General features: G+C 39.5%; 1 protein-coding gene across 2 annotated transcripts in view; it reads right to left on the bottom strand.

Moving 5' to 3' along the window:
• LOC149257082 (Prefoldin chaperone subunit family protein) overlaps window positions 1–24,601 on the bottom strand; it is a 287,168-nt gene that overhangs the window by 21,580 nt on the left and 240,987 nt on the right. For both annotated transcript variants that reach the window (XM_089413581.1, XM_089413586.1), the window contains exon 5: window positions 5,561–5,615. In XM_089413581.1, the coding sequence (XP_089269707.1) occupies window positions 5,561–5,615 (55 nt within the window). The remainder of the gene's footprint in view (window positions 1–5,560; window positions 5,616–24,601) is intronic.

Here is a 24,601-nt window from a genome sequence, read left to right as displayed (position 1 = left end):
TTTATTTTATATAAAGTTAGTTTGTTACAGAGGATATAAAGGTAGATTTACCATCGTCTATAATTGGGAGGAGGAAACGTGAGGTTCAGTAGAAACTTAAGGATGCTCAGGAGTTTGTGGGAAGTCCTAGGACTGGCAATAGACAACGAAGACAACTGGAGAGGTACACTGGCTACATGGCGTTGGTCAATCAATCCATGTATAGCGATCCTTCCAACTATCAAGTGGCCGCACAACAGTAGGTGTAGCGTGATGCGATGGTTGAGGAGTACATCTCGATCATGCATAATGATGTGTAGGAGGTTGTGCCTAGACTGACAGACAGAGTAATGGTTGGATAAGAACAAGCACGATGCAAATTGCAACATTAAGAAATACAAGGTGAGGTTTGTGGCCAAGGTGAGGTTTGTGGCCAAGGGGTTCTCTTAGAGGGAGGAAATAGACTATGATGAGACATTCACTCCTGTGGCCAAGTATACTTCTATACAGGTCATGATCTCATTAGCAGCACAGATGGGATGGCAAATCCATCAAATGGATGTCAAGATGGCATTCCTTAATGGTGAATTGGAAGAGGAGGTATACATACAGCGATAAGAGGGCTTTGTAGCACACAACAATGAAACCCATGTGTGCAGGTTGAAGAGAGCATTGCATGGGCTCAAGCAAGCTCCCAAGGCAAGTTATGAGCACATAGACAAATACTTGCAGGGCATGGGCTTTGTGAAGAGTGAGGTGGATGCTAACTTCTACTAATTGGTGGTTGAGGGTGACATTTTCATTCTTGTTCTATATTTGGACAACTTGTTTCTAATAGGTTCACTAGGGCTCATAAAGGAGTGTGAGAGGGACCTTGCAGTTGAGTTCAAGATAAAGGATTTGGGGCTTATGCACTACTTTCTACGCATGGATGTGTGGAAGACAAATGGGGAGATTAGGTTTGGGATCCAGGATTGCAAAGCCATGTCCACACCCATGTTCACGAATTGGAGGAAGGTGGACACTTCCAGGGAGAAGGATGTTGACCCCACCTTATATAGGTAGTTGATTGGCTCTCTCATGTATTTGGTCAACACCAAACCAGATATATCCTATGTAATAAACTCTCTCAATCAGTTCATGATTAAATCGAAGAGAGTGCATTGGACAGTGGCAAAGCATGTGTTATGGTATTTGTGAGACACAATTAAGTATGGGATTAAGTATGCTTGAGGTGATGGTATCAGGTTGGTGGGCTATATTGATGTAAATTGGGAAGGTAATATAGAGGATTGGAAAAACACTTCAGGGTGTTGCTTCAACATGGGATCAAGAGTTGTATCTTGATTCAGTTGGAAGCAGAAGTTCGTGGCACTGAATTCTATGGAGGCAAAGTACATAGCAACTAGCATGGCTACATGCGAACCCATATGGCTTCAGAAGCTAGTAGTAGCCTTGTTTGGTCAAAGGGTAGAAACAACAGTGATATATTACGACAATCAGAGTTGCATTAGGTTATCTGAGAATCCAGTGTTTCACGACAGGTCCAAGCATATAGACATCAGGTACCACTTCATCAAGGATTATGTACAGTGCAGGATTGTTCAACTATAGTATATACCTACAGATGAGTAGGTAGCAGACATTCGGACGAAGGCCATGGGGGGAGGTGAGATTCATCTTCTTCAAAGACAAGTTGGTGTTATGCAGAACACCTTCCTTGCTAAGGGAGAGTGTTAGTTTGTGTAGCTCAGATAGGTGTTCTAGTCTCAAATGGTGTTTATGAGACTAAGGAACGCAATCAATTAATTTTCTCCAATACTCAGAAACAATTTCTAAGGAAAATGGTCTTAATTAGATTTAATTAGCTAGTTTAATTATTTTCCTAAGTCTAATTAGGGAAATGGCTTAATTAATCAAGAATAATTGAGGAAAATTAATTTTCCTCTCGTGACTGCTATAAAAGTCATTTTTAGAACTCAAGTTGATCTTAACCATCGATTGAGATTAGAGGTTTCTTAAAGAGAGATTATAAGAGGAGGTCGAAGGGCATTTGGAGAAGACAATTTGAGACACAGAATTGTAGTGAGAGCAAAGGTGTTAAAATTGGCAACTAGGGCCAAACTCCATGTGGGTCATATTATTTATGGCAACTGATATTTTTATTAGATCCCTCTTATTGAGAGGTGTAGGATTGATCTAAAGATCATCCGATTCCGATAAGTATTTATGAAGTTATGAATTTATTTATGTTATGGACAAATTGTTAAGTCGGCCAGCAACTTATGTAGGCTTAGAAGCCCAACAGTCATGTCTATTCAACCTCTACGTTTTAGTATAGATAGAAGAGGACTTCAAGTCATTTCTACACACACTTGGATCTCTTCCTCTCTCTACTTGTCTTTGGGTTTTAGTAGGAGGAGAGATCCTAAGGAAAAGCCGGAAAAGCCAGAACTGCTAGAAAAGCCGGAAAAGTCGGAACTGTCGAAAAAGCCGGAAAAGTTAGAATTGCCAGAAAAGCCAGAAACGCTGAAAAACCCAGAAAAGCCAAAAAAGCCGAAAATGTCGGAACTGTCGAAACTACCGGAAAAGTTGGAACTGCTGGAAAAGCCCGAACTACTGGGAACTACCTAAACAGTGGGAGCATCTGTCTCCGAAGGAAGGCAACATGATGTATGAGATCATGGGCAGCATAATAAGCAGCATGATGATATGAGCATGGGCAGCGTAATGATGCATGATGATATGAGTATGGGTAGCATGATGTATGAGATCATGGGCAGCATAATAAGCAGCATGATGATATGAGCATGGGCAGCATAATGATGCATGATGATATGAGCATGGGTAGCATAATGATGAATGAGATCATGAGCATGGGCAGCTTGATGATGAATAAGACCATGGAAGATGCAGCATGATGAGCAGCATGAAGATGAGAGCAACTCAGTTATCAAGGTTCAACACATGTGACAGTACAGCAAGGTGTCACACGGTAATGCGCAGCGAATAGACGAGATACAACACTATGATTGGTGAATGAGTCACCTTAGAGAATCAATTGAAGCAATATGTCTTCAACTGATCTCATGCCGATATCAAAAGTCAAAGTGATTGACTTCTATTGTAAATATACTATCTCTCTCACTTTCCTAGCTAAAATTTGAAGAACATAAAAGAAGAATAAATCAAGCGTTTCCCCACATTGTGGGGTTTGTCCCTGGCTAGCGCCACATCTTGTGTCCTCTTGTCTTGGCTTGTCTTCTGCGATATATATATATGTTCTATCTGCAGTTTATTTTATGTTGATGTGATTGCTAATGTGGAAAAGAAATTGAAATAAATTTCCCTAGCATAGAACATACCTAAAATTAACAAAAGGGCACAGTGATAGCATGAAGGGCACAGTGATATCATGAGGGCACCAACAAATTGAGATCAATAGTGATTGAAGATAGAGTTGTCGGAAATAATTCTTCATAGAGATTTCCACTATCACAGAGTTAAGGAGAGAGATTTTATCTGCAAAGGAGGTCGAGTTTCCCATTAGTGTGAATTGACCCAAGAGGTCGAGTTGCCGGAGCAAGAAGGAATTTGACAGAGTGATCGATTTGCACAGAAGTCAAGTTTGCTAGTAGAAGTTGAATTTCTAGAAGAGGCCTAGTTAATTTCCTAGCTAGTGCAAGTTTTCCAGAGAGACTGAGTTTGCCATGGCCACAAGTGTGGATCAATTTAGTGAGCCAGAGGGAGGTCGAATCGTATTAGAGAGACCAAATTGTATCAGAGGGTCCGACTTGCTTCCAGGAGACCAAATCGACTTGCAAAAGTGAAGGCAGAAATTTTCTAGAGGTTTATTAATTTATGACAAACAGTTGTAATATTTTCAATCGCAGATTTTGCTGAAGAATAATAAAAATACTCATATGCAGAACTGGCCTTTCCCACACTATGGTTTTTCCAGCGACATTTGTCCAAAAATATCAGTGTCTATTATTTCTTGCATGTGCAAAATTTTCTCAGAACCTGTGATTTAATTTTCGTGAAGTTGTAGTAGTGTTTTATTCAGTGTTTGTCGCATATACAATGCAGAAGACAAATAATCAAATTCAAAGAGGTGAATAATAACCAGTAACTGCAACAACATTAAAGTTTCACGGCTCTAACGATGGCCACATCATTGGAGTTAGAGAGAGAAATTTGCATAGGCTAAAGGGTCAACCCATTCGAGCAATGGCAAGAAACAAAGCAATGATAGAGAATAAGAAGCGGGAAGCTCCAAACATTGAGCAATTCAAAGTGAGTCAACCTTCAGGTTTAGGTGTGGAAAAGAAGTCAACAAATCCTTCCAAGTATGTCAAGAAGGTCTTGGGTATGAGATGACCTTCTAAGATGTTCAAGAGACGAAGGCTTCTAGGAACAAGTACAAAGGGAGAAGGTCTTTGAGGACGATTCCAAGCTAGGTAGCAAGAAAGCCTTCAAATTCAGAGGGAGCAGCCATTGCAGCAAATGTAGTTCAAAGATTGGAGTCAGTTCTAGGTGGCAAAAGTACCTCCCTCACTAAGAGGGAGTGTTAATGTTTTTAGCTCAAGCAAATACTTTACAAAGGCCTAAGTGTCTATAGGTGCAAAAGTCGGCCAAAGTCTCCTTAAGACACTTGCTCAAGTATGAGTAAGTTGCTATTGTAACTTAGCCCGGTCTAACTAAGAAAAAACACATAATTGGTTATGTTGGTTATTGAACTAAAGAAACTTAGAAAAAGTAATGTATTTACTTTGATGTTTTAATCTCAATGATTGATCTCAAGCGAGGCAAGATCTAATCTTGGTTGTCAATCACTTTGGAGGTTGGGGTTAGGGATTCAGCTCAACATAAAGTTATAAAAGCAAGGCTAAGGAAAGTAGAATGACACACCATACAACAACACAAGACATTGAGAGAGGTATCTCAGTGACAAGCGGAGAAGGACATCCATTCTAGTGTGTCGGGTATGACGAAAGTGCAGAAGTGCAGCATAGGAGATCCAAATCAGCCAAGAAGATCAAGGATAGTTCTAGGGACTGATCAGTTGTATCATATCCAGGGTATGTTTTAGCTGTAAGTTTCTCAATTGGACCATTATCCCGGGTTGGGAGTCCAAGTAGGTTCTGATTGAGTTACTAAGGAAGAACTGATTTTATTGGGCAGAATCAGTGTGTCACATGTGATTGAGATTAGTGTTAAGAACCTAGTTGTGCATTTATTCAATAGATCTGTAATCTGCTAGGTTGATAAAATGTCAAGTGCTAGGTTCATAGAAAAATAACAAACACAAAGTACATATCTGGAAGGATCAATAAAAACAAGAACCATACATATTAGAACAAAGGATAAGAGAATTGAACTAGTAAGAGTGACATTTTGACAGCAAAAACATACATTAAGAGAAGAGATGTTCATCATTGATTCAAATTCTAGACAAAACTACTGCACTAGAAGTTTGGACAAAAGCCCACTTTATGCCAATACTCTAACCATCTAATAGATGTGCAAAATCCTAGATAAATGAGAAACTGATTACTATGGTAGCCACAAAAGAACAAACCAATTTGATTTGTGCTTTGATATTTGCAATTTGACGAGTATAATCTTCAGCTTGCCTGCAACATGGGAAAAGAATGTCATTATTGAATCCAACATACAACTATTTTCCTGCTTGTTTCAATAAACAAAAACTAAAACCATACCTGTTAGTGGCTCCAAGTGGCATTAAGCATTCTGAAATTTGCATAAAATTCCAAAATTTTGCATATTAAGAGAAATAAGGCATAACAATAGCTTTATTATGACCAGGTAAAAATTCATTCATCACATAGTAAACTACAACGTAATATCAGGTTCAATCCAATAAGTTACATGAGACTCCCCAAATAAAGATTGTTTCTTAATTTTCATCACTGCTCATATCGAAGTAAAAAGTATACTTGCAGTAACCAATTTCCTACAATACAAAATTTAAGATTTATAACTACAAGGTAAGTAACTCCTGCCCACAACCCCTGTTTTGGTAGCTGGAAACATTCTGGTACCAAAATGGCTCAAAGAGCTTTTTGGGCATTTACAATTAAATAGGGTGTACACTGTACATAATACCTTTGAGCAACTAGCCTCATTATTTTCTCAATACTTTTTGGCACTTTTGGAGTCTTGGAACATATTGTTCGATGGATAATTCTGCCTCTTTAAAATACATACCAATTGTACCTGTTATTCCTTATCAGACTATTTTATCATGGTCATATCATGTCTTACATAGCTTTGGACTTTAAGCTATGCAGAGGAGCTTTAATTTATATATGTTATAAAAGTGATGGCATACCAAAGTGACTTAAAAGTTAACTAGCCACGTTACTTTATAGTTATACAATTAAGTTCATAACCTACATCAAGGGACATCTCTATTTGTTGAGTTTCAAACATTGTTTGAATGTTGTTGAATATCTCTCTCTCCCCACCATCTGCAAGTATTTTTCATGTGTGTCATGTTCAACTTTAGTATGGCATCAAACCCAAAAATTGCCGGTGTATAATGTTGATTTTTTGGGAAGCATCGGATGCACTCTAGCTCCAAAATTTTGTGGAGGGGCTTAGAACACATGAGATCCCCAAGACCCAGAAATTGTTTGGTGAAATTCCACCCATATTGTATTTTATTAAAATAATTAATATTTTTAATGGGGTTCCTAAGTCTAAATTTAAGAAATTAAAATATTAATGGGTATTCATGAAAATATGGGTGAGAAGCTTCTAAGAGACGAGGATCAAGTCTAATTTAATCTTAGCCATTGATTAGAGATTAAATCACGGTCATTGATATCTCAACAGGAAAGTATAAATGAAGACTTGAGAGTCATTTGGAGACACACAGGGAAAATACTTAATAACCCGAGGCAAATCGATTCTCAAGAAGTAACAGTTTGATTTTAGAGGGAGAGTTGCAGGGTGAAGGAAAAGGAGGGCATCAGCGTTAGTCGAAGACTGAGGAGGAGGGGATGTAGTCCATCAGAGGGACAACGCAGAGGGACAGCTCAGAGAGGCAGCGCAGCAAGGGACGCAGTCCTCATGCAGAGATGACGTAGAGGTGATGCAGTGGAGGCTAAAGGGTCTCTTGGGTGTCAGAATTTCTCCAAAGGATGGAGGAAGATTATCTCAGGTGTTTTCTCAAAGGTTTCTCTATGTTCTACAAATCATTCCTTGTAAAGAGATTGTTGCGGAAGAATAATAAATAAACCCTCATCTGCTGCACCAGTTTTCCCGCATTGGGTTTTTCCGGGGACTATTATCGAAAAATAACTGCGTTGATGTGATTGATTCTTGCGCTTGTATTTCACTGTTCTTTTTCTCTACGCTATTATGTGACAAATGCAGTAGAATTGACTTTGATGTTTACTGAAGGGTTTTGTAAATAACTTATTGTGGAAGATAAGTAGGAGAAATAAATCAGTTACTGCAGTAGAATTTCATGTTAGAAATTTTCACATATAGAAGGTCAAATCCTAAGATCATAGGGTATTGGAGGGGTGGTGAACAATTAATTCATCATTGGCACATCAACACAAGAATGTGGCCCAGGATTTGGCACATGGGAAAGAAGAATAGAAAACAAGAATAGAAAGAAAAAGACAAGGCATACAAGCAATGACAAAACCCATAGAAAAGACTACAATTATGAAGATAATTGGGTAATACTTTTAATTTATTTAAACAATATATTAAAAAGCATTTTTATTATTAAAAAATTCAAAATAAAGGTTAATGAAACCCAACATAAGCCATACACAAACATTAAAAAAATTGATGGTTTCTCAAAAATCCACTAACAATTGCAGCAAATGGCAATTGTGAAGGAATTTGTGCAGTTTTCGAATGCATGTGAGTTCAAATATGAACAAAGTTGACAATGACATGATCAACAAGACTGGGTCAAACAACACTAGAACACAATGACAACATAATAGCAATGATAGAAGCACCATTCCTACTACTGGGTGATATAAGGAGGCATTTACCACATTAACGAACTCACGTATGAGAGTTTCGCAAATTCTCAAATTGCAGCAACCGTGTGAGATATCTATGACATTTTCTTGAAGGTGGACAATCTTACCCACCATTTTATGGGTGTTATCCCGATGAGAATTTTGTTTTCTCCAAGATGGTCCTCTGCTGACAACCAATAGCCCCTTGCAGCCACCAGCTAGCTCGTTGTGCCATTTCTCTGCCACCTGAGCCAACCATATGATCCCTCACCCATCTGCCATGACCGTATGTTTGAAGGTGGGCCTCCCGAACCTAAAGGTATGCCTTGTCATTTGGTAATTGTGTATTGTAGTTTGCTTATCATGGACACTTATGGGCAAGGATGAATGGCGGGATTCGGCGAAAAGAATGGGCTAGGTTTGTGCTCTTGTCCCCTAGACCCCTTTTTTGATGTTAACTTTGGATTCTACTCCCATGGGATCTCTTTTACTGACCATTTGGCTTTAGGGATGGTATTTTATGGGGAACCCTAATTTTGGTTGCATTGTCCCGCACCCTCATTCACACATATTACCCCCTTTCCACTCATTATAACCCCATTCATCATTTCTCTCACCTAGGTCCACATTCCTCCACTAGGTCCACATAGGGCTAGCTCTCCCCTTCTCCTTGCCCAAACCTCTGAATGCCAAAGATGTTCAAAGATTGCTCTAGATTCACCTATTGGATGAGGAAGATGCACCTGGTGCACCTTTTCCCAGCCATCCCCACAGTCGTACCATGCACTTGGTAGATGACCCGAGACTTGTATGTTGATGTGGCATCACTTACACCATCATTTGAGCCCTTACAAATGGTCTACCGGCATCTTCAACTTACTCGGAGACCCATGAGGTCACTTGTGTGCCCTCACAGCGATTGAGAGCACCACAGGTTTTTATGTGGAGAACAAGGGGCAACCCCTTGTCCATTACTTTTGGAAGTCCAATTCATCATTTTGGCACTTATGGACATCAACAGGCCTCTTAAAGAGCACAACGACATGCATTATTGATTATTCAACCTTTTGGGAGGCTTATTATTTTGCTTATGAGATAGCTTGGTGGGCTTGTCACCAATAGATAGTTATTTGCACATTATTTTTAGGTGATGGGCTAATGTAGGCTCAAATTAGGTAATTCAAACTCCTAATGAGTGTATAAATAGGAGAGACATGAATTCATTTTGTATCATCACTTGGATTGGATCATTCTCTCTCTTGAGAATTTCACATTTCTTTCTTGGAGGATAAATTGGAGCATGGATTAATTTTGATGTTTGGATTGGACTTTCTTATCTTGGAGCTTCTTTATTAGCAAATATGTTGATGGTTGGATATGTTCTCTTACGTGTAAGTACACATTTTTAATGATATTCTTGTTTTACTTTGTCATATGCATTGGAATGGGATTTTCGCTATACTAGAGCTAATTGTTGCATTGCATAATTGCGAAATTGTGGAATAATTATTTCTATATAGCATCTCTCAATGTATGGACCATGTATGTTGAATGAAATCTCCTAGGGATAATTCTACCATTGAATTAATCTTGATAAGCCATCTCTTTTTGCAAAGCGAAGTATAAAGCTTTAAGGTCACCTTTTCTTGCCCTAAAGGCCAACCAAAGTAGTCCTTGATGCCTCCTTGACCAAGAAATGAAGTCCTTTCTCATCATTCTCCTAGACTCCATTCTCCCCAAGGGATTAGGCACTAGTCTACCAATAGGTGGTCACTCAAAGAACCATTTTTCTTCACCTTTCCCTCTTCATTCTAGGTCTAGCCATGTTGGGCCATCTAGGGCATCACTTCCCTGACAAAGTAGAAATAGAAAAAGTTCGATCTCCTAGCATCTACTGCACTAGTGTGTCCTCAAGGTCTCCTCCAAATTTGAAAAAATTCCGATACTGGGATTGTGAGATATCCGAAGCCCTAGCTTTGAGATCAAACTTTGCCCTGGTGTTCCCTAAGCTAGTACCTCATAGGATCAATTTGACACATCTAAGTGAAAACTTTGGTTTTGAACCTTTCCCCTTCCTTGTTTGGGTTAAGATCATCATTGGTTGCTAAACTCCCTCCCCTTAACCTAGGCTAGGTCCACTTGGTCCCATCATCCATGTGGTCCCATACCTTTGAAAAGTTAATTATTCAAGAACCACTTAGGAAACCAAGTTCAATAAGGATTTTAGGGATTGGAAAGCTCCTTTTCAAGACACAATCCTTAAACCTAGCCCTTAAATCCTCACCTCCTAGAAAGCTTCGTACCTTGCTTGAAGAGAAAGCAAGCTTCATTCTTAACCCCCTTCTACGAAAAGGATCATTAATGTCACCTCAAATCCATTTGTTGATTCATCCTTCACAAGTGACTTTCCATATACAGGGTCTCCTCCAATCGATGAAAGTCCATAAAGAGTAGGGAGTCTTAGCTGAGGTGATAGTGGGCTAAGTCTCCATTGTTTCCCTTGACCTAGCAGTTGTCCCTCTAGGAGTCCCTTTCAGGCCCCCTGCTAGTTTGAGCAGAAACAGACAACAGATAAATCCCTCACATCCACAGGTGGAAATTTTCCACAATGTATTTACATTGGTAGGACAATGTGAAATTTCTGGATGAAGATGTGTTTGAACATTTTAAAATCTAGACAAATGCAGACAATAGAAAAGCAAAGAGATTTCTTGGATTGTAATGCATTTTGGAGCCCACCTTCTTACATTGAATCTTCCCTAGGCATATTTAGTGTTAAGACCTCAACACATCTATGAGTACATCTTTTGATTCTAGTGCTCCTTTGATCAAGAGATACAAAGTGTTATAAGCTTAAAGGCACCTAATTTTGACATTCTCTTTTGCGATTTACCCTTCTCTGTGGTGGGCTCTAGTTTGGTCCTCTTCTCCTTGGGTATGTAGGAGTATGTAATGCATCCAAAGATACGAAGATGACCAATATCAGGCTTCTTCGCAGAGAAAGCCTCCTCCGGAGTCCTGTGCCCCAAGGCACGATGCGGACTCCTGTTCTGCAAGTAAACAGCTGTGTTGCAGGCCTCTGCCCACAAGAACAATGGCAACCCCTGATCATGTAACATGGCTTTGGCAGCCCCTACGATGGATCTGTTCTTCCTCTCCGCAACCCCGTTCTGCTGGGGGTTGTAAGGAACAGTGAACTCTCTCATAATGCCTGCCTCCGCACAATAGTCAACAAACTCTCCAAAGGTGTACTCTCCCCCATTGTCCGACCTCAGGGACTTGATCTTCCGACCTGTCTGTGTCTCCACAAGAGCTCTAAACTCCTGAAACCGCTTGAAGACTTCACTCTTGGTCTTCAAGAAATAAATCCAAGTCCTCCTGGAGTGATCATCAATGAATAAAACATAGTACTCATATCCACTCAAGGAAACATGAGACATCCGACCGCTCACATTAGAATGAATCAAATCAAGTATCCCAGTCACTCTGTTGTCACTGTTGGGAAAAGGGGATTTGGCAAACTTTCCCATTGCACATCCTCTACAAGTATCAAAGTGATCAGTGCTGAAATCTGGCACACCTGTAATGATCTCCCGCAAGGTCCTCAAGGCTCCATGATACATATGTCCCATCCTGCGGTCCCAAATCTCACATAGCTCAGAACTGCTAGCTCTACTGTCGGTACTACTGCTCAATGCCACAAGGGACTGGAATGCAAACTTGTACACCTTTGCATGGTGTACACCTATCACTCTAGCTGAATCAACTGGAGTGCCCCTGGGATACATCAACACTTGTCCTCCCCTGAACAGTACCTCATATCCTCTGTCCTCCAAAGCTGAGACGGATATGAGGTTCTTCCTCATCCCTGGCACATAAAGAACGTCTGACACATTCAAGGGAGGTTTGGACTCCCTCTGAAATGTCAGTGTCCCCACCCCGACTGCTCTGACAACTCTGTCATCACCGAATACTACCTCAATATCAGTGCCACTCTCTGAAAGCTCTGAGAAGTACTCCCGGACTACTGTCATGTGACGTGAAGCCCCACTATCCACATACCAGATACCTGAAGATGCTCTGCTAATCGAGGGAAAAGCATGCTCCCTTTGAACGTGTGTGGCAGGTGATCTTGCACTAGCGGACTCATACGCAGTGAACCCAAACTCTCGGTCAAAACAAACTGCAAAGTCCTCAACCTCTGCTGAAGCTGCCACGTTTTGGTTCTTCCCCTTCTTCTTCTTCTTCTCCGGACAGACCACTGCATAATGTCCCATCTTTTGACAATTCCAACACTTCACCTTGGAATAGTCCTTCTGTGTGTCACCATGTTTACCTTTACCTTTGCTTTTGCCCCCACCATTGCTTGTGGAAGCCTGCTTCTTCCCTTTGCCTTTCTTGCCTCCTGCTGACAGTGCTACATCCTCATCCTGCTCAACTGGCTTGGCTGCCCCAAGCTGACCTTTCCTGATCTCTGTCTGAATGCAATCATCCCAAAACCTCTGCCATGTGGGAAGGGTCTCACGTGCACAAACTCCATCAGCAAAGTTCATCCATGAACGGGGGAGGCCATTCACTGCAATCCGCACCAACTCAGTGGGTTGAATGGCCCTCCAATTGCTACCAACTCATCTCTCACATTAGTAATCTTTGTGAGATATCCAGCTGCACTATCATTACCCATCTTAATGTTCTTCAGCTTCTCCTTCAGGACCATTTTCTGGTTCTCATTGGTACTCTGGTAGAGATTGGACAATGTTGCCCACATCTCATGGGCATTTCTCTTTCCTCTCACATGAGGAATGCAATGGCCTTTGACTCTGTCTAGAATCAACCTCTTATCCTTGTTGTTCTTTTTATTATACTCAGCCAACTGAGTAGCATCAGTAGGCACAACAACAGGGTTCTGTGTGGTATGCACCATGATATCCCAGACTTCTGCCTCCTCAAAGATACTCTGCATTCTCTCCTTCCAAACGTTGTAATTTGTATGCCCATCCAACCTATCCTCCACCCTCAATCCCAATGACATCCTGCTGTCCTAAAACTTAAAAATAGCACTGTTGTAGTAAAGATAAAAACTGTTTTTTGTGAAAAATCAGCAGCTGTAATTTTTTTTCTCCTTGCTGTCCCAAACTGCACTTTAGCACTCAACCTCTGATACCATGTAGAAATTTCTGTTTTCGCACCCCGGTTTTCAGTTTCACCTTATTTCTCCCATATAGTTAAATGCCCATTCCCATATCCATACATTTAACACTGAAAAAATAAATTTTTGCTGAAAACACAAATTTTGGATATTTTACAGAATGTTGAAAATGCAGAAATAAAATTTAGCAGTTACAAACAGCGATTAAAACACATTTAAACACAGAGATTTTTTGGTCAAAGTGACCCTCAAAAAACCCCCTACAACTCTTGGGGAAAACTAGTTCGAGAGCTCTTCTTTATTTCTGAAAATTGTCTTTTTACAGTGAGAAATATTCAGCAAAAAATCAGCAAGCAAATTTACAACTTATCTCTTTTCCTGTGCCTCACAACAATCTGGAAATTACAGCAAACAGGACAGCAATAAATGTTGTACAACCTCCTCGACTTTCGTGCCCACTTTCAGCATTAAACGCTGTTGTACGGCCAACATTAAATGTGTTGTACCAGTGTTTTACGACTCCGACTCGGACTCCGACTCGGCCGAGGATCGACTCCGACTCCGACTCCGACTCGGTAATGACTCGGCCCAGTCGATTTCAATGACTCGGTCGTTGTAAAAAATACATTAAATATTTATTTTTTTTATAAAAAAAGATAATTTTAAATATTTTAAACATAATTTTAAAGATTTTCATTCATTGTAAATAATGCTTCACAAGGATTACTTGAGTCTGCTTCAATAACTTTAATAAAGCTGCTTCAATAGACCTAGTCCTGTCCAAAGGAAACCCCAAAATCAACTTAACAGATGCTCCAAGTAATGTCTCAGACAACCCCAATCACTTTAATAAAGCTGCTTCAATAGACCTAGTCCTGTCCAAAGGAAACCCCAAAATCAACTTAACAGATGCTCCAAGTAATGTCTCAGACAACCCCAATCACTGCCTTGGGAATCAGCTTCAAGAAGGTTACAATATTTGTTTTCAAAAGATCTTCAAGATGCTCTAAACAATGCCTCAAAATCTGCTCTCAATTGCAATAGCTCTCTAATGAATATCCAACAAGTCAACAGGTCTTCAAGAAGTGCTTTCAAAGGGTCTTCAAAGGCTGCTCAAAGTGTTGCTATAGGACTGCTCAAAGATTCTTCAATAGCAGCTCCACAAACTTCTTTAATAGATCTGCAAGATGTGACTGTGTGTGTGTGCTTAAAGCCTGCTCCAGAACACTACAATCTGCTTCAAGATCTGTCTTCAAGATGGCTGCTCCAAGATTGCCTTAAGATTGCTGCTACAAGGGTTCTTAAATGACTGATCCAAGATGTTCCAGCATCTGCTATCAAAATATATTTCACAGCTTCATGATTTCTCACTGGTGTTTCTAGCACTGTTCCATCAACCAAGGTCTATACTTAATATTGTTCCTTCAAGGACTTTGCTGTAGACTAAAAACAAAGATCTGAACCAAAATTCAATCTGCAATAAACAGTGTCTCCAATGAAGATCACAGGCCTGTGGTAAAAAAAAAAATCAGTAAAAAAACTCTCCCACAGGTCCACAAAAAGGGCTTTTCACAGCGCTGAATTATATACAGTCCCTGAGGTATCCGAGTGCACTTTGTGTGAAGGAAGACAGATCTGAAATCCAAAATAAATATTCTAAAACACGTCTTCGTCCTCTTAATTCCTTGTTCTGTCCTCTTTACCTAAACCCTTTGGAATCCATAAACTGATTTTAACTTTACCACAAATCCAAAAAAAAGTGAAAAAAATTCATCATTTACGCTGCCCAGCCGTCTTTCATTGACTCGGCCTGGGCAATACGGACTCGGCCTGGTTGACCGAGTCAACTATGACTCGGCCTGGTCATTGGATGACTAGGCCGAGTCATAGTTGACTCGGTCGACCGAGCCGGTTTGCTGGCCTGGTCACAAATTTTTTTAATGGCTCGGTATGACCCGGCCGTTTCCGAGTTGACTCGGCCTGGTTGTAAAACACTGTGTTGTACTGACTACAATAAATTCATTGTACGGCCCTCATTTTGCGTGCAGAAAAACCAGCAAGCTGCTCCTCGATTTTTGTGCAAACCACTCCTCGAAAATTGTGCCAAAATCTGCCTTTCACTATGTGCTGAATCAGCTGTACAAATCTGCTCAATTGTTGCCTTGGAATGTGTGCCAAGCTGCTGTCTCCTTCTCCTTCCTGCTCAGAAATCTCTCTTGCTCTCTTTCTCCCAATCTGCTCATGAAAGAATGAATGACCTTTTCCTCCTTTTCCTCCTTTAATCTAACCCTAAGTGACTTCTGGGTAATTCCTAAATCCAATGGCTGAAATAGATTGAGATATATGGCTGAGATTAAATGCCCATTTAAATCTCACTTTCTATTTTTTAATTCACCCCACTTTAATAAAGACCCACTTAGTCATTTATTTCCAAAGTCACTTTTCCTTTCTAATTTTTCATTGACTTTATAAAAGTCGCTTTAAAATTAGACTTTAGTAACTTTATCACTTAAAGTCACTTTTAAATTAGATTTAGCTTTATAAAAATTATAAAGTCACTTTAGGAGAAAAATTAAATTCTTTTGGACACTTTTCTCTAGGCCAAAGATCAAAGCCTTAGGAAACCACCTGTCCTCCGGTACCAAATTTCAACATCTTCATCAAGCATGTCATAACAAGGTATGAATTTCCTTTTCCCACCTTGTTAGCTTATGATTCAAGAAATGATAGATTCAGGGAAGGAATTAGCTTGATTGTCTATTTGTTTCTAGTTTCCTTTTAGGATCTAGGGAGATCACTCTTGTCAGCAAGAGGGATTTATCTGCCTAACAAATTGGAGACTCCGCTGGAGAACATCTCGTTCTCTTCCATCTCCTTGTTTTTGATTCTCGAACATTTTTTTGATAGCTTTATCATTATCTCAAGTTAATGATCTTTCAGATTTCGTGATTTGATTGGATATTTTTTTATTTTTTCTTTATGTTTCTCTACCTGCGCGGTTTTTGTTTAGAAACAAAGCGCAAATCTGCGCAGATTACCTTTGCAACAATGCGCATGCGCACTGTACTATACTATCTACCTGCATGGTTTTTGTTTAGAAACAAAGCGCAGATTTGCGCAGATTACCTTTGCAACAATGCGCAGGCGCACTGTACTATACTATCTACCTATGCATACTATGAGAATTTTTTGAAAAAAATAGTTTTTCCTCTCATTAAAGTCTAAATTTCTTTTTTTAAGGTTTCATTACATTTGTCTATGACTCCAGTCAGTGTCCGTGTATTTGATCGAGTGTTGTGAACGAGTTTTCTTGAGATTTGTCCGTTTTCGAGGATCGAAAGGGAGGGTTTCTCAAGAATTAGTGTTTTGATGAGATGTGCTTCTTGTACTGCATTGAAAACAAGAGTCATTTTTATTCTAGTACTGATGTTTAATCAGCATTACACTTTAAGCACTGATTTCATAACATCCATTAAAGCATTTTCATTTTAAGGATTTCTTTGGGTGTTTTGAATTTGAATTCCTTTAGTCATTGCTCAAAGATTTGTCTCAGTTTCTTAACAATTTTTGCATGTTTTTGCTTTCTTTTTTGCAAAAAACAAAAACCCGGCCTTGTGTTTGAGTATTAACCGCCTTTGCATTATTTTTTATCTTTGGAATTTGCACCTGATTTCCTTTATTTACACTTGATTGGTTCTTTAGTTATATTAGTGAAGGGAATTAGTCTTGTTGTTCTTTCCCTACTTTGGAATCATCTTGTGTTCGTTTTTAAGAATCCTCTTGCGTAGATTAAATTTGCATGGTTAGAATTCTCGTTTCATGAACGGAAATTGTGCATAGATTACATTTGCATATTTTTTACTGAAATTGTGCATTGATTACATTTGCATAGTTTTCAAGCAAATTGTGCATAGATTACATTGCATGGTTTGAAACTTAGAGCTTTGAATTGCATTGAAAATTAGAAGTGGTACATTTTGGAGTTAATATTTTAAAGAAGAACCTCTTTACTTACTCTAGCTATAATTCATCGAAATGAAAAGATTACAAATTTCATATTTGATGCATTAGAGTTTTGAGTCAAGTCATAATACCATCAGTTTCACATCTATTTACCCTTTGAGTAAATAACAGCTTAATAACACAACGTTAAATAAAATCAATTAGTATTTTGCATTTTTTAGGGCTCTTGCCACCTACAGTAGCTTAAGTGTAGGACTTTGGAATAGGGAAGGAAGTAAACTTTCCAAAGCTACAAACAAACAATAGAATCTTGAGTTAGGGAGAGAAATCCAATTATTTCAGTGTTGCTCTGGGAAGCTGTTCTAATACATGAGTTAAGCACGAGACCATGTCGAATTTGGTGAAGTGATCGTACCCACTTCATCGACCTAGATATAATGATTTTCATGTATTAAAATGGTACCAAAAGGTACTTGGGGTCACTTGAAAGTAAACCTCCAATTGATCATGTGGAGAAGCCTTCAAGGGGATTGAGCTTGTTACTCTACCCTTGCATGTACATCCAATCTACAATTGTTCCCCCAAGTAAAATTGTTGTAGTTGGTAAACTTAGTGAGCATAATCCTAAGGCTCTACCTAAGGTGACGGCAGAGGGAAGGTCATGTTGTACATGGAACAGACATTGACTAGACTCACTTGGACTTTTTGGAGGGTAATCTTTGCTCGAGATGGTTTATAGCAAAGTTACTTGCACCAAACAGTTTCATTAAGTAGGTTGTTAGGGTGACTAGTTCCACTCTCTCATATCTACAACCACTTTTCACCTTGATTTCTGCGACGTTGGATTTCATTACCAACTAGTGATTTCATTGTGAAAAGCTTGTTTGCATGGTTTGAATCCTTCAATTTTTTTAGCATGTGTTACCTTGTTTGTTTTTACTTTTTACAAGACCTTAGCTGTGGATTGTGAATATTATTTAACTTTAATAATAAAAATTTATTTGGATTGAATCTAATGGAAACAATGCCAGAAGTTACCGATAAAGACCTTCCTTTTAATGGGAATCCTAATCATTTTCCTGATCTTGCAAATGTCGGTCCTCCTTATATGGCTACATTGTCAGTTCCTAGATTCACGATAGGTTTACTTGTATGGTTGTTCTCAGGTTCTTTAATTCCAAATACTCCATTTGTACCAGCTCCACCGAGTTTTTCACCTCAACCGAGTTCTCCATCTCAACATCACCAACCTACTGTTGACCCTTTACCTTCTTCATCCAACATGTCCTCCTCCCTTTCTTCTTCTTCGCTTGGTAAAATCCTTGATGCTAGTAACCCAGTGACTAAGAAGAAGAAGAAAAGGGAAGAAGAAGGAGAAGCAAGATAAAAATGTAGTCAACCAACCAACCATGGCTATAAGTATTGGTAATGTCGAGGGAACTTCTACAATGAATCATAAGCCCAAATACCCTTGCAAGCTTTCTAAGGGTGACAACTTCCTTATCAATTGTCCTAGTATTCCTAAGGTTTTGGAAGTATGGTCAAATAATTTTCATCAACATATTGTTGATCCATCAACCCATGATTCTCAGATTCCGGGGAAAAAGCTTAAAGTTAGGTTTCCTTGTAGGTTATGCAAAGGGAATCATCATAGTCACCTTTGCCCTCACATGGATGAAGTCTCAGAATTGTTGGAAAAACTTACTGTTTCACAGCAACAACTTCCAACTAATTACTGTAAACTTTCTCCCCATCTATCGTCAGTTGACAGTACAGTCAATCCCACTCTTCCATTGGAGGGTGAAACATGTGTCACTCAGGTTGACAAACTATTTGTTGATCAAGTGGTCGAGTCGATTCCATCTTCGGTCGATCCCACTCTCCCTTTAGAGAGTGAACTTCATACCACTCAAGTTCTTCATGTTACCTCAAATTCTTCTACACATGGGGGCATTTCATCTGTTGCTTTTGAACCCCATCCAAGTAATGAGGCTATTTCTTTTGATTGGAGTAGACTAACAAAACCTCGTCTTCCTTATTCCACCCCTTTCCAAATCATTGTGAAGGCTTATGGTAAGAATGTGCATCGCACAAATGTAGATGAAGGTGCTTCTATCAGTATTTTATCCTCGAATGCTTGGCAAGCTTTGGGTTCCCCTCAACTTGTGCCTGTTACACAGAATCTGTTAGCTTTTAACAAAACCGTTAGTGAACCTTTAGGGATCCTTCCTAAGTTACCTATTACTCTAGAAGGAAAAATTGTCTATATTGATCTTATGGTAGTCCAAGGTCCCTTAGATTTCAATTTTATCCTTGGGCGAGACTATGTCTATGCCATGAAAGTTGTCGTATCGACACTCTTTCACATGATGTCCTTCCCTCACAATGGAAACATTGTGACGGTTGATCAGCTTTCATATGTTGATCTTGCTTCGACTACCAAGCATATGACACCCCTAAATGTTCCCTATATGGAAGTGGTACCTACCCCGCCACCGGTTAATTATGTGGCAACCTATCCCATGTTTTTAGTTACCAATGCAAGCGAGCCTCTCACTGTCTGGTCAACTTCTTTTGACTTAGATCCGGTAGCTGACATGGTCAAAACATCAATGGGGGCATTTGAATACGATTTTCTTATCCTTATTGATCCCCTTGACATGTCTTCCTTCTAGAGAACTGTTCTTCCATTTGATGGAGAGCTTTTGGAAGCCATGCTCAAGGGGTGTCCCTTGTCATGTGTTTCTTCCATACGGAAGCGATGAACAAGGTCTCATGAGGATAGTTTTTTACTGTGTCAAACTCGTTAAAAAATGAAACAGGATCTTGTAAGGATGGTTCTTTTCCTATGTCAACCTCGTTAAAAATTGAAATACGTCCCTTGAGGATAGTTCTTTTACTATGTCAAGCTCGTTAAAAAATGAAACAGGTTCTTACGAGCATAGTTATTTTTGTTTTGTTTCAAGCACAATTTTGCTTTGATTCAAGCACATGTAAAAACGAAACTTATCTCGAGTCCATTTCGGTCATTATTTTAAAGACTCATTAAACTCATGAAAATCCCAAGCTGCTTTTGCTATCTTTCCATGCTCGTAAAACGTATATGAAAATACTAAGTTCTTTTTGTCTTTTCCTGCTATTTAATTAAATTGAAAGCCAGTAAGATGAGTATATTATTATCGCTTTTTTGAACTCATTAAAACTTAAAAAGCAAAACCATGGAGTCCTCTTTTAAGCCCTTTTCAGACTCCAGAAATACAAAAAGATCATCGAGTACTTGATTGTTCGAACTCGTAAAAGTAAATGAAAAACCGTCCACTTAGTATAAGTTTACCCCTTTTACAGACTGAGTTACGATTGTATACGAAAAAGGTATACGTTGATCAAACATGGTCAATAGAGTTCTCTCTTGTATTATTTTATCCTTTTTCGGCCTTGAGAGACTAAACTTACGAAAAAGAACTTGATGGAGTCTACTTATGTTTTTCTTTTGACTCTCTAAAACTAAAAAAAACCGACCTTTACTTGCTTCGAGCTTGTTAAAATTTTACAACAAAAGAACTAAACGAGTTTCATTTTTGTGTCCTTTTCAAACTCTTTAAAAGAAAACTACTCGAGATACCCCTTTACTGGACTAGTAAAAATTAAACAGTATAGGACTTGTTAAGCATAACGAGACTGAACCATTCCTTCTTAGGGTTCGTTAAAAATATTAGGATGGACTCATCTGAAGGATGAGCTTACAAAACAAGCATATGTTATCCTCCTCAAGCTTGTAAAAAATAAAGAGGTACTTGCCAGTAATGGTGGCGAAAAATTGAGAAGAAAAGTTTGTTTCTTACATTTCAGGCAATATGTCGCTCTTTAACATGAAACTCTGTCACATATCTGTTCGGGTTGGGGAATCCACTTTTCTCTCATTTAGTTGAACCTTATTGAAAGTCTTCAGTTGGTTTTGGGTATTATCGTTGAGTCAAATGTTGCCAAGTCATTTTGTCGTGTCGCCAATATGTTCAAGAGAAGTCTAAACCTCAATTCAAATTACCTTGCAATTTGTAGCCTTCAATCATGTCGTCCATCCCTGAGTCAGTCCTTGCAAACTATTCTTCAAAACTTGACATGAGTTTCGTGTCGTAGGCCCTCTTGCGACGGATCGCTTCCTATCGACTTCAGCTCATTATCTAGGAATTTGATCTAGAAACCTTCAATACCTTGAGGCCTGCATGCCTTGATGTAAAGTTCCTCGCCTTCGACCACAGGGTTTCATCATTGACCTTCGATCGAATGATTCTATGAGTGTTCGACTTCAGATCACCTATTCACACTTCATAGATTGTATTAGGAGTACCTTGAGAGCCATTGTCATTATTGGTGGTTTCTCTCGCACTTGTTAATGGTTCACATCATTGACTGGTAATCAAGTGGTTTCTGCCATGTTCGCCTTCAAGACATTTATTTGCATGGTTAGATTCGTACTATGGATCAAGAAATGAAGATCATGAACTTGGATCTAGTTTCATCCATCCAGGTTGCGAGGAGTTTTCTATTGATGATTATACAGAAAGTTTTATGTTTGATGGTTGCGTCCATCCTATATCTACTTTGACATGATGTATTTCCAAACTGTGCTTTAAGACTTTTATGTTCTTAGTATGGGAATGCCTACCTCAGTGATGCTTATTATATTGCATTGTAATCCTTGATTGATTGTTGCAGGTTTCCAACCATGATCTACTGGGGCGAAGGTTTCTTCGTAGTTTATCCCTTCCTTCTAAGCATACCCCTTAGCCATGAACCTGGCTTTGTATTTTTCCACAATGCCATCTGCAACACATTTGACCTTGTAGATCCATCTCGAACCTACAACTGACCTGTCCTGAGGCCTAGGTACCACTTCCCAGACATCATTGACCATTATGGAACTGTATTGCTCCACCATAGCATCTACCCATACTTGATGTTGAACGGCCTCCTGAAAACTACAGGGTTCTCCAACCTGAACCACCAAGGCTTGGTACATATCTAGTTGTCTATGCTCCCTTTTCTTGTTCCTAGGAGCTCCAACGAAATCCTCTGCATCCTGTAGTATCTGTCGAAGTTCCCGGCTCATTCTTCCACTGGTAGTGGGTAGATATATTTGCTCCTCCTCTTCCTGAGACTCCACCTGTTGTGATACCTCTGGAATTTTGTCTTTTGGAGAAATACTAGTGTTGGTTTCTGCTAGTCGAAGTGGCTGGACCAATGGATCATCCTTTGACTGCTCTTCGAAAGGCGTTTCTCGAGATTTCCTAAAAGCTTTGTCCTCCATGAACTTTACATCCCGTCAAACAACGATCTTCCTATTTCCCGGAAGATAGACTCGATATGCCTTAGCATTCTCATTATATCCTACAAGATATCCTTTTTCAACAATTTGATCCAATTTCTTCCTCTTTTATTCGACTATATGGCATTATGCCAAACTGCCAAATATTCTGAAATGACTCACCTCGGGCTTCTTACTAGTGAAGACACTCTTGAGAGTAATCTTACCTAATGCCCTGTGAGGAGTCCTGTTCTGGACATATACTGTTGTGCTGCATGCTTCTACCCATAGAATTTGGGCATATCTTGATCATACAACATCGCCCTTGCTGCTTCAACAATAGTCTTGTTCTTCCTCTTTGCTACTCCATTCTGCTCCAAATTATAAGGAGATGTCCATTCACTTCTGATGCCTTCCCTTGCGCAGAAATCAGTGAAGTCCTTATCAATGTATTCTCCACCATTGTCTGAGCACAACACTTTTATCCTCTTCCCTGGCAGATTCTCAACCAGACCCTTAAACTCTTTGAATCGATCAAAAACCTCATCCTTGGTTTTTAGAAAGTAGATCCAAGTCTTTCTGGAATGGTGATCAATGAAGGTGACGAAGTATTCAGCACCACTAAGAGCTTTCCTGGACATAGTTCCGCAGATATCTGAGTGTATCAATCCCATAACACTCTTAGCCCTACTATTACTTCTGGAATAAGCCACTGTGGCATACTTTCCTAGTGCGCACCCTCTGCATACATCGTCTCGTTTAGTACTCAACTCTAGCACTCCTGTGACAGTTCTTCTGAGAATTCTTAGAGCCCCATGGTGTAAGTGTCACATCCTCCTATGCCATAGCTCATTCAAATATATTTCCTCATTGCTGCCTATCAATGCCATTGGAGATTCTAGCTGTAACTTTTACAGCCTGTTACACTTGACTCCAATTTGGGCATTCTTTTTCCAACTCGAGTGTTTGACAAATACTTTCTTCCCAATGAAGAAAACATCATAGCCCTTGTTTTGTAACTAAGATACAGAGAGTAAGTTCATCCCCAATCCTGGCACATGCAGCACATTGGTCGCTCGAAGCCAATCCCCTGCTTTTGTTTGAAAGACTATAGTACCTCTTCCTACAGGGGTACATTTTGACTTATTTCCCATGGTGATTTGCAAGTTCATCTTTTCTTCCTGATAGCTCGAAAAACATTCTCGTATTCCTATCATGTGAGCAGAAGCTCCACTATCAATATACCAAATCTCAGAGGAAGCAGAACTTGCTAAGCAAGCAACTTCTTCTTCCAATCTGGAAGCTAACATAGAATAGTCGTGATCCATATTCTTTGTGCTTTCCTCTTTCCCAGGAGAACTGTGTGAGTCCTTTTGAGTTGTTGCCCAAGCATCATGCTCCCAACTCATTGCAGATTCTCTAATCTCGTTACACGATCTCTGCTCTGATACCATGTGAAAATTTCTAACACGAAATTCTACTGCAGTTACTGATTTATTTCTCCTACTTATTTTCCACAATAAGTTATTTACAAAACCCTTTAGTAAACATCAAAATAAATTCTACTGCAGTTGTCACATAATAGCATAGAGAAAATAATAGTGATATACAAGCACAAGAATCAATCACATCAACACAGTTAATTTTGGACAATAATCCCCGGAAAAACCCAATGCGGGAAAACCGGTGTAGCAGATGAGGGTTTATTTATTATTCTTCAGCAACAATCTCTTTACAAGGAACGATTTTACAGAATATAGAGACACCTCCGAAAGAAACACCGGAGAAAATTCTCGTCCTTGTTCTGGAGAAATTCTGACACCCGAGAGACCCTCCAGCCTCCACTACATCACGTCTGCATCATCTCTACCTTGTTGCGTTGCCTCTCTAAGCTGTCCCTATGCGCTGCCTCTCTAAGCTGTCCCTTTGCGTTGTCCCTCTGATGGGCTACGTATCCTCCTCCTCAGTCTTTGACTGATGTTGATACCCTCCTCTTCCTTCACCCTGCAACTCTCCCTCTGAAATCGAACTCCTTCTCCTTGAGAATCGATTTCCCTCGGGTTACTGAGTATTTTCTTGGTGTGTCTCCAAATGACTCTCAAGTCTTCTCTTATACTTTTCCTGTTGATGAATCAATGGCTAAGATTAAGTCCCTAATCAACGGCTAAGATTAAATTAGAATTAATCCTC

Source organism: Pinus tabuliformis, chromosome 6 (assembly GCF_031772625.1).
Source record: "Pinus tabuliformis cultivar Carrire ecotype Pingquan chromosome 6, CPIR1, whole genome shotgun sequence".
Taxonomy (NCBI): domain Eukaryota; kingdom Viridiplantae; phylum Streptophyta; class Pinopsida; order Pinales; family Pinaceae; genus Pinus; species Pinus tabuliformis.
The sequence above is the reverse complement of the archived record's forward strand: the minus strand, read 5'-3'. Positions and strand labels throughout refer to the sequence as shown.